Source organism: Lampetra fluviatilis, chromosome 46 (assembly GCF_964198595.1).
Source record: "Lampetra fluviatilis chromosome 46, kcLamFluv1.1, whole genome shotgun sequence".
Taxonomy (NCBI): Eukaryota; Metazoa; Chordata; class Hyperoartia; order Petromyzontiformes; family Petromyzontidae; genus Lampetra; species Lampetra fluviatilis.
The window spans coordinates 9501526-9515620 of NC_136320.1; the positions used below are offsets into that span (position 1 = coordinate 9501526).

Sequence of the window (14095 nt, forward strand, 5' to 3'; positions counted from 1 at the left end):
ACAATTAAAGTTATCACGTGGACAAACGAGCCAATAGATTTTGTTTTTCAGCAAACCGATTACTGTAAGTTGAAAAGCAAGCAAACTTGGGACATTTTTGCAAGTATCAAAGTATGAAAAATAAGAATTGGTTTTACTCTTTCTGGAAATAAAAGAGTTGTTAACATGTTCAAACACCAAAGAAAGCTAGTGTAGGCCAATCAGTTTCAAAGACACTGCAAATATTATTCGAGCATATTTGTTTGCATGTTCACCACAAGTACTGTGTGTGGTTAATGCAGTCTTGCTTCCTTGCAGAAGGTTTCTATTTGGTGTTTGAACATCTTAACACTTGTTTTATTTCCAGAAAGGGTAAAACCTATTATTATTTTAATTTTATATATACGTGACTTTGCCGAAAGAACCAAAGAGTATAGTTTAATTATGTTTATACGATGTTTATAAGATGTTTATGAGACGTTTTGCTGGTGATTACATCCAGCATCAGCAAGTGTTTGCAGAGCTGAGATTTCTGGTGAATGCGCTTCCTGGTCTGTGTTCTTGAATAAGTGTTCTGCAATCGTCAGAACAGCCATGCCTGAGAGCGGATTTAATAATTATAGGCGAGTGCTGATTGATTTTAATTAACAGGGTTAAATAGTGTAACAAGGTGAATATAATTGGTGAAAATCAGCTATCTATAATTATATGAAGGTGTAATTTTGGAGGCTCGTGAATGATGCTGCTGGGCAGTTGGAGGCAGTCGCCCTCCAACAACAGCAGAGGGCAGAGGAGCGACGCTCACAACAACCGGGTGGCTAAAGCACAGCAAGTTGGCACAGGTGGTGGTGCATCTGCCAGTCATTTCAGTGAGTCAACCCATGGCACCTGGGTCTGTCCCGTGACCTGCCAGCGAACCTTCGACACTTCACATGGTCTTAAAGTGCACATATCTGGCACAAGCGCCGTGGTGACGTCACCACCACTTAGTGACGAATGGTGGTTATAATTACTATTCCTTATTGTAAACATTTATTTATAAAATCCACGGAAGGCATGTCAAAATGCACAACTAATTGTTTCACGTGACAAAGTTATTGTTCGTTCCAATATTCGAGTCACAATTCGTTTCTAGATTGTAGTTTAAGGTATTCAACGCTGTATCATATAATTAATGTAATCGATTCTTATGCTCACGACACATGCATGGATCATGCATGTTAGAATTTATTATTTTGATTGACACATATTTGCATATCATGTGTTCATGTAATCCAGCTCTGGAGGCAGCGAGGTTTGGTGGATAGCACAAATATTGCGAAACTCCCTTTCAGTGGTTGTGGAAGAGGTGCCAAACCCTGGCTTTCCAGGTGAAGGTGGTACAGCAAAATATGGACCCTTCTCCACCTGTTGCCCCTTCGCGCACGCGGGGAGTATTCTGTGGGTGCTCCGGTTTCTCCCCACTTATTAATAACTCTTTATTTGACTGAAAACATCTTAATCTATATGGTGTTGCCGATTGTGTAGGATTATAAGAAAACATTGATTGTCCTCATTAGTCATTATCAATTCACTGCTGGAGGAAGGCCTCCCCAATCGTCCGCCACCTCTCACGATCCTGCAATGCAACAATCTACCTCGTGCCTGCGCATGAACTGATCTCATCACTCCGTCTGCTCGTTGGACGTCCGCTCAGATGCGTTCTTTTCCTTGGCTGCCACTCCGCTATTATTCTTGACCATCATGTCTCCTAGCCATTTCGCGTCCTGCGCAAGCCACACTTACACTCCTTAATAGTTTGGATGCTATCATTAGCCTGCATGTGAAGGTATTGGCGGTATACCGGAGTGGCGCAGTATATAACAAAAGCATTTTCGCAAACATTATTTATTTTCCTGCGATTCACAACCCCGGTCAAAAAATCTTGCGAGGTGCGTCAAAATCAGTTCTCATGATGTCGAAGCAGTCGGAAGACCAATGTTATGAGCAGCTGAACACGAAGCTTCAGAGTCTGTTGCCGTATAGCAGCACCCAGCCTGATGACGATTGGCTAACGCCATGTTCCAAAGGCAGATTTCACTCGTGCACTAGATTTGGTTGGACGATTCCTCTGTTAATTTCCAGAATTATTTCTTGGCGGACGTTGGCATCAAAAGACGATGAATCATGTCACGTTCGAATGGGAAAGCAGCCGCTCAATCTAAGGCAACTTCCGATGGAGAGTCTGCAGCTCATTCAAGGGCAACGGCGACATTGTCCAACTGTTTTATGAGGACTCGTGTGTTGTGCTGCATCGGTGTACCGCCAATGTCCATTTGTTCTCTAATCCATGTCTTCCTCTCAGTGTAATTCCAAGCATGCATCTCTCTGTGATTCTTTGCACACTTTTCAGTTCTATATTTCCGCATTCATGACCACGTGTTTCTGAAGCATGTGTCTTAGCAGGCAGTGCGGCACTGTAGGCACACAATATATATGGCACTGATAGTCAATGTAACAATACTTGTTTTACAAGAGCTAGGTGCCTTCATTAGACACTGCGTCGAGGTGCAGGGTTTCAGTCATTTGCATCGCGATCAATCGGCGGGGCCACAGCCCGCGGCTGGCTTCTGCACGCATCATTTCCCCGCGCTCCTTCGCTAATGACTCCTAATAGTGTGCGCACACACTCGTGCGAATACAGTGATGCCTCATTTTTCTGCTCGTCCACGAGTTTATTTCATTTCCATTACAATGTAATTCTTACGTCTTAATGATTAAGCGCGAGGCGATTTTGATTCGCTTAAAATGTTTGTACTGTTTTCTTAGTCCAGCTCGTTAAGGGTTCTGGGCAGAGACGGCTGTTCATGCTGGTGCTTGCAGCCGCTGTAGATCTCATGCCGGAATGGAATGTCTCCAGTGTCATTGGGGGTTGTCATTGAAATCTGACCTTGCTTCGTCACAAGGAGGACCTAAAATAAAAACGTTAAAAGTTGAACTCCAGTGGATTGACCATAAAATGTGGAGGTGGCCGGGTGGCCCGGGACTCTAACTAATCCTCGTGTCAGATCGCTGAGCCACAGTTCACATCCAAGCCTTCTGCCCATCATCCTCATCAGCATCAGCCATGGTCAATCCACTGCTGGATGAAGGTTTCTTTCCCAAGCCCCCGCCAGCTTCCACGGTGCTGCGATGTAATCATTCACCTCGCATGTGGGCCGACTTCATCGGTCCATCCCCTCGGTGGATGGACTCTCAGACACTTTCCGTTCATTGCCACTCGTAATTTTTCTTGACCATCTTCCATCATCTCTCCTCGTGATATTTCCTGCCCAAGCCCAATTAATAAATAAACCTGTCACTCTCCCTGCCTCTCACCACTGTCTTGTGCAATAGGAAGCAGCCCCCTTCTCCAATCTTTCTAGCGTCTGAAATGGCTTCTCCGATGCCCTCTGTGTTTTAATCACAATCTTATTTTTTTTCTATGGTGAGGTCAAATTAGCGGCGTTATCTGTGTGAATATTGAGGTTATTAAGCCAATCGATAGCCTCTGTAGAGGCTCCAGTGAATGTCGGTAATGTTGCCTGTGAACCGGCGGGGCAGGGGGCAGTGTAGGATCTTTGTATGTTTGTTGAACTTCTTTCGCACAATACGTAGCCAACCGTGCTAATCGGAGGTGCGGGGGAATGATAATTTGGCCCATGATCCGGCTCTGGTGACCGCAGCAGTCACGATGCCGACTGTTCTTTATATTCCGTAGATGATGAAGGAGGTGACTACATTTGCCGTGCCCTGTTCTGCAGCAATTTAGGGCTGACCAATGTTGCCTGGGTGAGAGGTCGATCCCAGGAAGCTCCTGTGAGGGGTCGGTAATGAGCTCCTTGTTGATGACAGTGGTTCAGTGTGCTCACTGATGCCCACCGCCGTTCATCTGGGCGGAAGGAGCTCGCGTCGAGGGATTTGGCCTTGTCTCAGAAAGGGGGACCGGTACTTGGGGCATGACTTTGGGGGGGGGTGGGTTTAAGAGCTCCATAAATCACAATGTGTTCTTTTTTTGCATAAAATTATTAGCTTGTATGATTGTTCATATACAGGGTGCTTCAGAAAATTGTTAACACTTCCGAGAATTGGCAACAATACCACAAGAAATGTGCCTCCGGGCTCTGGAGACCACCTGGAGAAGATTCCAGGCACGCGTTGACAATGTTGGCGAACAAGTGGAGACTCTTTTACTTTTTTTAGCTATAAACATAGATTTGTTATCATGTTACGGTGTATTATTATCCGTTCTTTTTCCATAAAAAACGATAGTCCCATATAAGTGTTAACATTTTTTTAAGCGCCCTGTATATCGAGTCCAACTTTCCAGCTGTCTTCATTCAGTTCCTCAGCCATTCCCTTCAGTTCATTTCCGTCGGTTCTTATAACTGTGTTGAGAAGTTCCTGGGACGCACTCGGAGACGGAGGTAGGGTTAAGGGCTTCCGCCAAGGGTTTATTAAAGTTTGGGAGCACACCAGTGTGTAACAACTTCCCAGGGGTTATGGGTCCCGAGCTAGGTCCCACTAGGTCCCAGCACAGCCGGCTGCCCTGTGCTGTCTCCTCCGAGCCGGCCGTGGGATCAGCCAACACGGCCGACCGAGCAGCACAGCCACGTCCAGCCCTGGCGCTGTGCTATCCCCTATCCCTACCCTCTTGCCCCTGGCTCCCCGTTTCACACTCTCTCGACCCTTGACTCCAGCTACGACCCCGCTTACGTCACGGGGTCCCCCCTTTATACTTGAGGAGCCGTGACGTCATGTGCGCCGTCCAGAGCGCATGATCCCACGTCCCGTGACGCCATCACACCGGACAGCGCACATGACGCCACTACCCTCTTCTACTCCTCTACAACTGTATCAGCAAATCTAAAATTGGTAAACATTTCTCCGCGTCCGTCTTTGCCCTTATTTCCTTGATTACATTTTCAACAAACAGTCTAACCGCGCCCATGAATAACTTTCGTGGAAGCATGTTTCCCATCCCGACTCCCTTACTCATGCATTTTGTCATTTCAAGCATTCTCAGATTGTAGCTGTTCCATATTCTTGGGTTTTTTCGGTAAAGTCACGTAGGTAAAATATGAATCCTTGCAGTCACGACAGCTTCAAATGTAGAATGTAGCTGTTCCAGTTTCTATAAATTGTGTTAATTATATCTATTTTAGTTAGGCCTTGGTGTTTGAGAGCTCAGATACATCAGTCAAACGCCTTTTCATAGTCCACACAGGGCAGGCACAACGGTGCTTGCTGTTCTAGATTTGAAGCTTTCGTGACTGCAAGGATTCATACTCTTAGTTCTTTCGGTAAAGTCACGTAGGTAACCTACGTGACTTTACCGAAAGAACTAAGAGTATGGTGCTTGCTGTGTTTGGTGTCTGGTATTTGTCAGTCCATTCCAGAAGCCCTGTGTGGTTGGTGTGTGTGACACAAAAAGTAAACAAGTTCCCTAAACAACAGGAAAGCGCCACTGGCAGACTCTTGACCCGTGAGACCACCCTCACGTCACCCCCACATCACCCTCACGTCACCCCCACATCACCCTCACGTCACCCCCACATCACCCCCACATCACCCCCACGTCACCCCGATACTCCGATCCCTCCACTGTACTGGCTCCCAATCCAGCCCCAAGATCAAGCTCGTACTCCCCGTCTTGGAGGGTCTCTCAGGACTCATTTCTGCTCTCATCTCACTCCACTTACAACTACAGGAACATCTCTGTTATCCATGGGGAATGGATGGTGCCAGTGAATCAAATATGCTGATTATCTGACGGTTACAGTTTATCATCGATTATCCGGCACGCAATTATCCGGCATACAACATTATCCGGCGGTCCTGGGCCGATCGGGTGAGACCAGCATGTAACCTGGCGATTGCTGTAAAACCGCTCCAAAGGCTGTACCAGTCCAGCGATCGGCACCGTGTGCGTGACAAAAAAAGTAGCTATGGTTGATTTCAGTGTCAATTATTAAATACGGTACATTGTACACTACATACAGCAACTTAAACAATGAAAATACTGCACATATATACATTTTTCATAACTAATAACTCGGAAAAACAGAAAATATACAATGCGATCCGGCGAAAAGTGTGCGTGTAATTTAGCGTTCACCGGTCTCAAGGCTGCATCACTCTGGCGATCGCCAAACCCATGTCGCTGTTGTTGTTGTTGAAACAAAAGACAATGTGTTCGATTGCGTTCGTGAGCAGTATAGAGACATCACAGAACAATGAATATTGCATCACCCCATGATGCAGAGTCTTCGAGATTGGAGTGGGAAGAACGGTACAGTAAATGCAGTAACTTGTTGCAGTAGGATATTTATTTTTGTCTCGTACCTTTACTTATGCCAATTTTATATCGGAAACTAATCGAAAACCCCCCCAAAAACACATACACAATGCCTAAAAACTTAATGTTATACAAGGATGTGCATGAAAAAGCTATTTTAAACATGATTATTGATTTTCCGGCGTTTATGAAAATCCGGCGCCGCCTTCCGAAGCCGCTGGATAATCGATCATCTCCCGTATGCTTATGGTTCACCAAACTTTTCAAGTACGCACAACTTTTGAAGGAAGAAACTAAGCCTACATTTTAACTATGAAATGTGAAATATCCTCTGTTGCAGAGATACTCACCAGCCAGTTGTAGAGCATTCTAAGTTGATTGGAGAGGAGCAGTGGGGCCGTTTACAGTACACAGTGCTGCAGTACTGTATGTGCAGTACACAGTGGTACAGTGGTACAGTCCTGTATGTACAGTACACAGTGGTGCAGTCCTGTATGTGCATTACACTGTGGTGCAGAACTTGATGTACAGGCTACCACTCACGCGACCACCACTCGGCAATGTCCTGAAGCTCCCGTAAACAGCAGATCTATGAGAAGCACACGGCAAGATGCTGGATGAAGTTGTATGTTGCCGTTTATGACAGACGCCAATGAATGGAACATTCCGGATGGTAAAGTGCCGGATAGAGCTTTTCCTGTAAATTTAATCTGCAGCCTTAGTGTGAACTAATATTGTGATGGTATTTGATTGCTGGTCGAATCGCCCTTGAATAAGAGCTATAGCTCAATGGGCTTTTTTTTGTGGGAAATAAGCTTCCGGTTCTGATGATGGAATGCATTTTATGTGTTCACATTTTTTGAGGGGGCAACACACCTTTAACGTTTGGGTGAACGCCGGAAGAAAATCTCCGTGGCCAATGTTACACAAAATCCTTTACAACTGCGGCTGTCCGCATGGTTTAGGCTGAGGACCCTTTAGAAATGAGTTAACATATATTGGATCCCCCTCCCCCACCCATTACAATGAACTTGGTTGCCTATTATGAATGTGGTCCAGTGGTAGCAGGTTTTCTCTGCTTGTTGCAGAGGATCACCAATCCAGCAGCCCCGTCCTCTGGTTATTTCCGTGGTTTGCATCAACCGTACAACAACGCCGTGCGTCGCGTGCTTCGCTCGCTGTGGACGTCAAAGATCCCGTGACGATGAGCACCGTTGGCTACATATGGTGCGAAAGAAGTTCCAGCGTACACCCATAGGCCGATGCGAACCGGCGTCGGGGTCTAAGCTTTTCAAAATCACACCGCATCGGAATATATACGGAGAAATCATCGCCCCCTGCGGTGAAAAACCTGGCAGGAACCTCCTGAAAAGGAGTCACGAGGCTCAGGTGAGGCCTTTCTCGGTAAACAAGTGAAATATGATAAACAAGTGAAATAATTATAAACAAGTGAAATGATGATAAACAAGTGAAATGATGAATCTCTTCTTTGACTACACTGGTGGCAGAAAGCCAAAGCAGCAGCGCACAGTTTTGTTGTCCCCATTAGCCTATGAATACTATTAGCATATCATTTGCATGTAATTATCACGCATTGTAAATAATTGATTCTCGCATGCACATTTCAATTAATTTATCATGAGTGTAGGAATCCCATTTTCAGTAACGGACCAATTCAACGTCGCTTAATTTTTATTTAACGAAAATTCTAAGCTCAACGAGCCACTTCCAACAACCATTCTGATTCCAAGGAGACCACGGCTGTCAACATTTGCCAATTTATTGCTGGGAGTATAGCTTGCACACAGAGATACACACAAATATTACAAACTCATGTTAACTCATCTTCTTGGTTCTTTCGGTAAAGTCACGTAGAAGGGAAGTAATAAAATAATAAAAATAAAACATAATAAAACAATTCTCACAACGTTTCGGCCACAACGCAAGCAGCCGTCCTCAGGCGAAGAATGAAACACCACCAAGCTTGGAGCGTATATTTAAGCTGGGTTAGAGGGGGGGAGGTGGGAAGAAGAGCGCCTAAACAAAATAATTTGCATATCAAGAGGAATTCAGCATATGGAAAATGCGTAGGCGGTGGTGGCTACGCACGCCAATAATCCATCACTGGAGGCAGCGAGGGTCGGTGGATCACACGAATCTCAAACTCCTTTTCTGTGGATGTTGAGGTGCCATACCCTGGCTCACCAAGAGAAGTCGGTACAGCAAAGTGTGGACGAACATTTTCTGTCCCTTTTGTATGGGATTGAATGTTGTCCACTGGCATACGTGGATCCTCTCCGGGTGCTCTGGTTTCCTCCGATATGTATAAACACTCATTGATTGGCTGAAAACCTCTTCACCCTTTCCCGTTCCGAGACGTCTGCAAGTTGCAGGGTGGGTGTCCTGTACACCGCTGAATCTCGGACGGGCAAGCGGTTAGCATTAATTTTATTTAGATAGGCATAGCGCCGCTGTTATTATAGACATTATACTCACCGCAGAGAAGTGCAGCGACACGACCGCACTCTATGATAGCTGGTGCCAAACTGTACCACGCGCCCTCCCGCATGACCTTGTGGGTGCCTTGGTATCAATAAAGTTATTTTATGATGTACTTTTATGATATCGGAACGGAACTGGAAGAAAAACTGAAGTACACGTACGTCATCGGAATGGGAAAGGGTTAATATATATATAGGACTGCAGAGCTCAAGCAACTCTTGGTGGTGCTTGCTCACTGCCTGTTTGAGTTCCAGCTTAATCGCGAGATGCAATTTGCATGAACAATGACGCTATATATAAAACGAAACGTTATTGTTATGAATGATAATGCCGGCAGTGGAGGTTGAATGGAGAGACTGCTCCTGGCCACAGTAAGTAAGTGGAATTTCCACCTCCGGCTTAGGACTGGCACTGAAGATGAGTGCTGCCAAATGCTTATTGTGCTGTGGCAGTGTTCTTCACTAATTTTCAGAGGGGGCCATTTTCGCCGATAAGACATCATCAGTGTGAGGGCTGCCACACATTTGAAACCATTGGGTTTCACAGCAGCACGATAACGGGGGTGTTTTCACTTTTGTGCATTGTCGGAGGCTGCACGTCAGGGGCCGCACTAAAGGCCACTATGGACGCCCAGTGGCCCGCGGGCCTCGCAATGCAGAATCCTGGACTATGGGGACACTTGGACTTTATTTAGCGATCACCTTACAGGAAGACGCAACGCAAAGGTGTATTGCTCTTATGTTGTAAATGTATAATTAGAAGGCGAGTATTTGATGCGTTTGTTCATCCGTTAAAATCTATTGCTTATCGCATAATGCATGTATTGAATCGTGTGTTATAATGAATTGTTTATATACACAATGAATACTAAATGTTGCCTTTAGGCAAACAACACTCTACAAACGAGACAGCCGAAAAAGACCCCGAGTCTTGGATCAAATTCTACCCCCGGAATTAGTGATGATCCTTAAAATGTGCGAGAGGGAGATTTGTGGTTACGTGTCAGTTGTGTATGTCGCTTGCCCCAAGCTTGTCTGCCATGAATTTGAAGATTTTCACAAAATCGTTAAATCTCCATTCACGTGTGCTCCAGTGATGTCATCCGGGTAGCAGATTCAACACGATTCACTTTACACTGATATGTTACAGCATGTCTCCCAATTCTTTAAAACATTTAGAAACCGATCTGGCTTTAAACTCACGTCACTCTTATCTACAAGGGAAGATTTTGTTCTATAGCTGTTGCTCTTCGCAAAGGGTGGTTCCTCCTCAGCGACAGAGGGGCAGCTGGGTGTGTATGTGTTCACTCCTGACGAAAAGTCTGAAGATTTTGCACTGCTAAGACCGGGTTTTCATTTTTGTCCTTCCCCCGCACCTCCGATTATCACGGTTGGCTACGTACGGTGTGAAATCAGTTCAACATGCATACAAGTAGAAATGTTTATATACACATCATGGCATGTTTGCTGTGTGTCACTTGACACCCTTGGCACCCTAGCAAACGAGATGCTTCATGCCAAAGGATTATCCAGATGAAATATTTTAAGAAACCATTATTGTTCTGGTGCTGGCTCTGTCGTGCCTGAAGAATGCGCCAACATCAACGATGCTGGATTTTTTTGGGCTTGCGTATTCCGTTACATTTGGGGTGGGTGACATGGAGATCCGATGTGATCGGTGTGCTATGAAGAAGAGCCATTGCCCCAAACGTCACCTATTTCTATTATTTTCCTTTTTTTTCCCCCTTAAGGCTACGGTGTTGTTGACGAATGCCTTGGGTTTCCAGCGAGGGAGTAACGTGGGCCGCGTTTTTCTCCACTAGGCTTGGTACGCGGATACACAGGACGGGACGAGACAGACGGACGCACACACACGGGACGCCATGTCGGACGTGCAGCGCCTGGCGGTGGCTGTGCTGGGCTTCCTGAACGAGCAGCTGCGCGCGGGGACGCTGTCGGAGGACGCCACCGAGAGTCTGGAAGGTACGTGGTGGTGGTGGTGGCAGTGATGGCGTTGATGGCTGTGTTGGTGGCGGTCGTAGCGGTGATGGTGCTCGGAGATGATGCAGCCTGATGTGACCAGGCCCCTCTCAGTAAAGGCTTCTCGTGAGGTTCAACAACAATTACTTATTAACTCTGGATAAGCAGTTGGTGCTTTCCTCCCCTAGGTTAGCTCAGCCGACATTTTTGAGCTGTGCTGCACGGTCAGCAAATGCCACTCATTGGGATATATACGAATGTGGAACGTGTGTTGCTGTTCCCCGCGTGATTTCACACAACCCTGCCAACACTCGTGAGCAGGATTTGCCCTCCCAGTCTCTCCAGTGCTGTGCTTTGCTTGTGCTCACGTGCATACCTGTACGTTGCCATGTGTTGGCCGTGTAGCGGTTAGCTCGCTGCGCTATGAACACAGCGACCCGAGTTCAATTCCCGCTCACGGCCAACACCAGTGATGATTTTCTGAACCGGTCCCAGGCCTCCCTGAGGTCGAGTGTAAACATTACCACTGGGGAGACAAAGGCGGCCGGGCGTTGTGCTGCCCACCCACCCCCTCGTGTCCCGTGCCGGCCCTCATAGTTGCTCACTAACAGCACTTTCCCTAACAGTCTATTATCAGCTATATGGGGGATTTTGTCCTCGTTTTTTATTGCCATGATGTGTCCCCATGTCTCTGTGCATCGCCATGTGTCTCTGTGGGTCTCTTTGTGTTCCTGCTTTCCCGTACTTCTTTTTACATCTGGTATTTTCCCTGTGCATCCCCTTGCGCCACTGTGTGTCCCCATGTGTCACCGTGCGTCGACCTGTCTGCCCGTGAGTTCCTTCGATCCTGTGCGTCCTCATGCATCACGCGCTTCTCCCTGTCTCACCGTCCGTTTCCATTATGTTACCATGCATCAGGGGCGTCTCCCTGTCTCTCCATGCGTCCCCGTGCATCATTGTGCGTGTACCTGTCTCCCTGTGTCCCCGCGTGTCCCATTGCGTCTCCATGCGTCTAACTGTCTCCGCGTGCGTCTCCGTGCGTCTCCGTGCGTCTCCGTGCGTCTCACTGTCTCCCCGTGCATCCACGTCGGTAGTTGCGACGCAGTGCCTGGAGACGGCGTTTGGGGTGACTGCGGCGGACTCGCACCTCGCCGTGTCGCGACCGCTGCTCGACATCTTCGTGGAGGCGACGCAAGACGAGCCCGTGAGTCCCCCACAGCCCCCCAGGGAGCCTTCGTGTGCAGTGAGCAGTGAGACAACCACCCACCCGCCTGCTGAGCAAACATCTGGTGCCCAACGAGGTGGCACTGAAAGTAGCAATCCGATGAAGGCTGTGACATCACAGAGACTAAGTGATTAAAATTGATTCCTGTGCCCACAATAGTTGAATTGAATTGTGGATATTATAATCTTATGATTATGAGAATAAAGTATTTCAAATTTAATCGACAAAAAAATATTTAGAATTGAATTGTGACGCCTGGATGGTGACAATGCATTGGCTCGCTCTTCTCGTGGATTGCTCCGTGCCTATTTTCTGGTGACTCATCTGTGCAGCTGAGTGAGCCGCTATCCCGGCGGATGTGTTGGGTTTTCTCAGGGCAACCTGGCTTCCCCCCCCCCCACCTCACTCAGTTTATTATCATTTCCCTAAGAGGGATCTTGGTGGTCATCGCGAAGCCGCCCCAGCACCCCTGCTGTCCCCCGCCCACCCCTGGTCAAGGCCTGTGATATCATCAATAGGCCAGGACTCGGGGCTCTTTGTGCTTTCAGGGTCATTGGTCCTCTTCCTGCAATCATTAAAGACCTTCATGATTGTGGGTGGGCCCCAGGTAAAGCTGCGTGGATGGGAGTCGGAGCAATTTAATGTTCACGTTGGGGTGCACCTGCCTGGGTATTTTTTTATGTTATAAAATACTCAACCACCTCCACTATACATGAATAATGGGGCAGCTGTGCAGAGAGTGGAAACGTTTCTGTACCTGGGGAGCATACTTATGACCAGCTCCAGTTTGGCAGCGGAGGTCTCGCTCGGAATCAGTCAAGGAGCAGTGTCTTTTCATCGGCTGCATAACGCTGTGGAAACTACCTGGCCCTATCGCTCCATCCGAAGCTTGCAAACCCCCCAACGTCATCAACAAGCCCTCGCCACTACCCAAACCAGCCCAACCTCGTGGCCTGATGAAGAAGAAGGGGGCAAGTTCCATAAAGGAAAGGGGCGGAGCTGAAAGAGGAAGGGGTGGGGCCTAATGAGTAAGGGGTGGGGCATAAAGACGGAGGAGGCGAGGCCTAAAGAGTCATACATAAAAAGTATTTGCTTAATGTTACGTCCATACTAATAGGCCTCGCCTCGTTCACCCAACGTTTGAGTAACACTAAACTTGGCTCCTCGTCTCAATCACAGTCATTTATCTCTGTGAAAAATCCTGCGCCTTACAAATTGCATTGTCTCCCCATTGTCATCTTGTTACCTGAGGGGATTGCTGCTCGTGATAATGACTACGATTTCTTTGATGGGTCCTGGATGCAGAAAACAGTCCACGTTGTCGGAGAAGGCCACGTTTACAAAGCGGAGATCCTTTTTGCCATTATTGCTGCTGAAGCAAGTGGCAATCGCCGGTGTGTTGGCTGCGTGTTAATGCCGTGAGTTCCGCTCTTTGACCCTCGGCTCCCCCCACCCTTGCCCCCCTCCCCCACCGGCTCAGGCATCAAATCCACCCCTCAGTCAAGAGAAGGCCCTCCCCGACTGCACGGTGTCAGAAGAAGATAGAACTCGAGCTGACAAATACAAGAACGAGGGTGACCGCTCACAACACGCCACTAGGACTTGTTGAAGTCACTATGAAGCATTAATATTCACTTTCGCAATCTTTACCAGCAATATGTAGCGTTGCCTTAATGCTCTTGTTTTCGCTCATTGATAATTATACATGTAATTTGGGGCGCTACGGTGGAGAGATGTTAACTGCCTCGCCTGGTATGCAGGAGGTCGTGGGTTCGATCTCGATCCTTACGCCTGCTGTATGTTTGGAGTTTGCGTGTTCTCCCCGTGGATTTTTCTCTGGGTCCTCCGGTTTTTTCCCTCCACATTTAGAATCAACATCACGCATTTTAGAGTATTTGGCTGCTATAAATGTCCACATGCTAAGCCACTTCGTTGAGCTATCATTTGTGACCAGGTCGCTTCTGAAAAATAGCTCATAGCTCAGTGGGCCTTACCTGGTAAAATAAAAGTCAGTAGTTTTTTAATTGAGTACCTGTGGTGCTCTCACCTTTCTTTTAGTGCAGCGCTATCCTAAATGCGCTGTGTTTCACAGGG

At 47.2% G+C, this 14095-nt stretch overlaps 1 protein-coding gene across 1 annotated transcript in view; it reads left to right on the forward strand.

Moving 5' to 3' along the window:
* The window catches only part of SGTA (small glutamine rich tetratricopeptide repeat co-chaperone alpha), a 40328-nt gene that overhangs the window by 2445 nt on the left and 23788 nt on the right, over positions 1-14095 (forward strand). Inside the window, exons 2-4 of the mRNA XM_078877112.1 lie at positions 10620-10779; positions 11871-11980; positions 13482-13575. Of these exons, the coding sequence (XP_078733238.1) occupies positions 10680-10779; positions 11871-11980; positions 13482-13575 (304 nt within the window). The 5' untranslated portion in view covers positions 10620-10679. The remainder of the gene's footprint in view (positions 1-10619; positions 10780-11870; positions 11981-13481; positions 13576-14095) is intronic.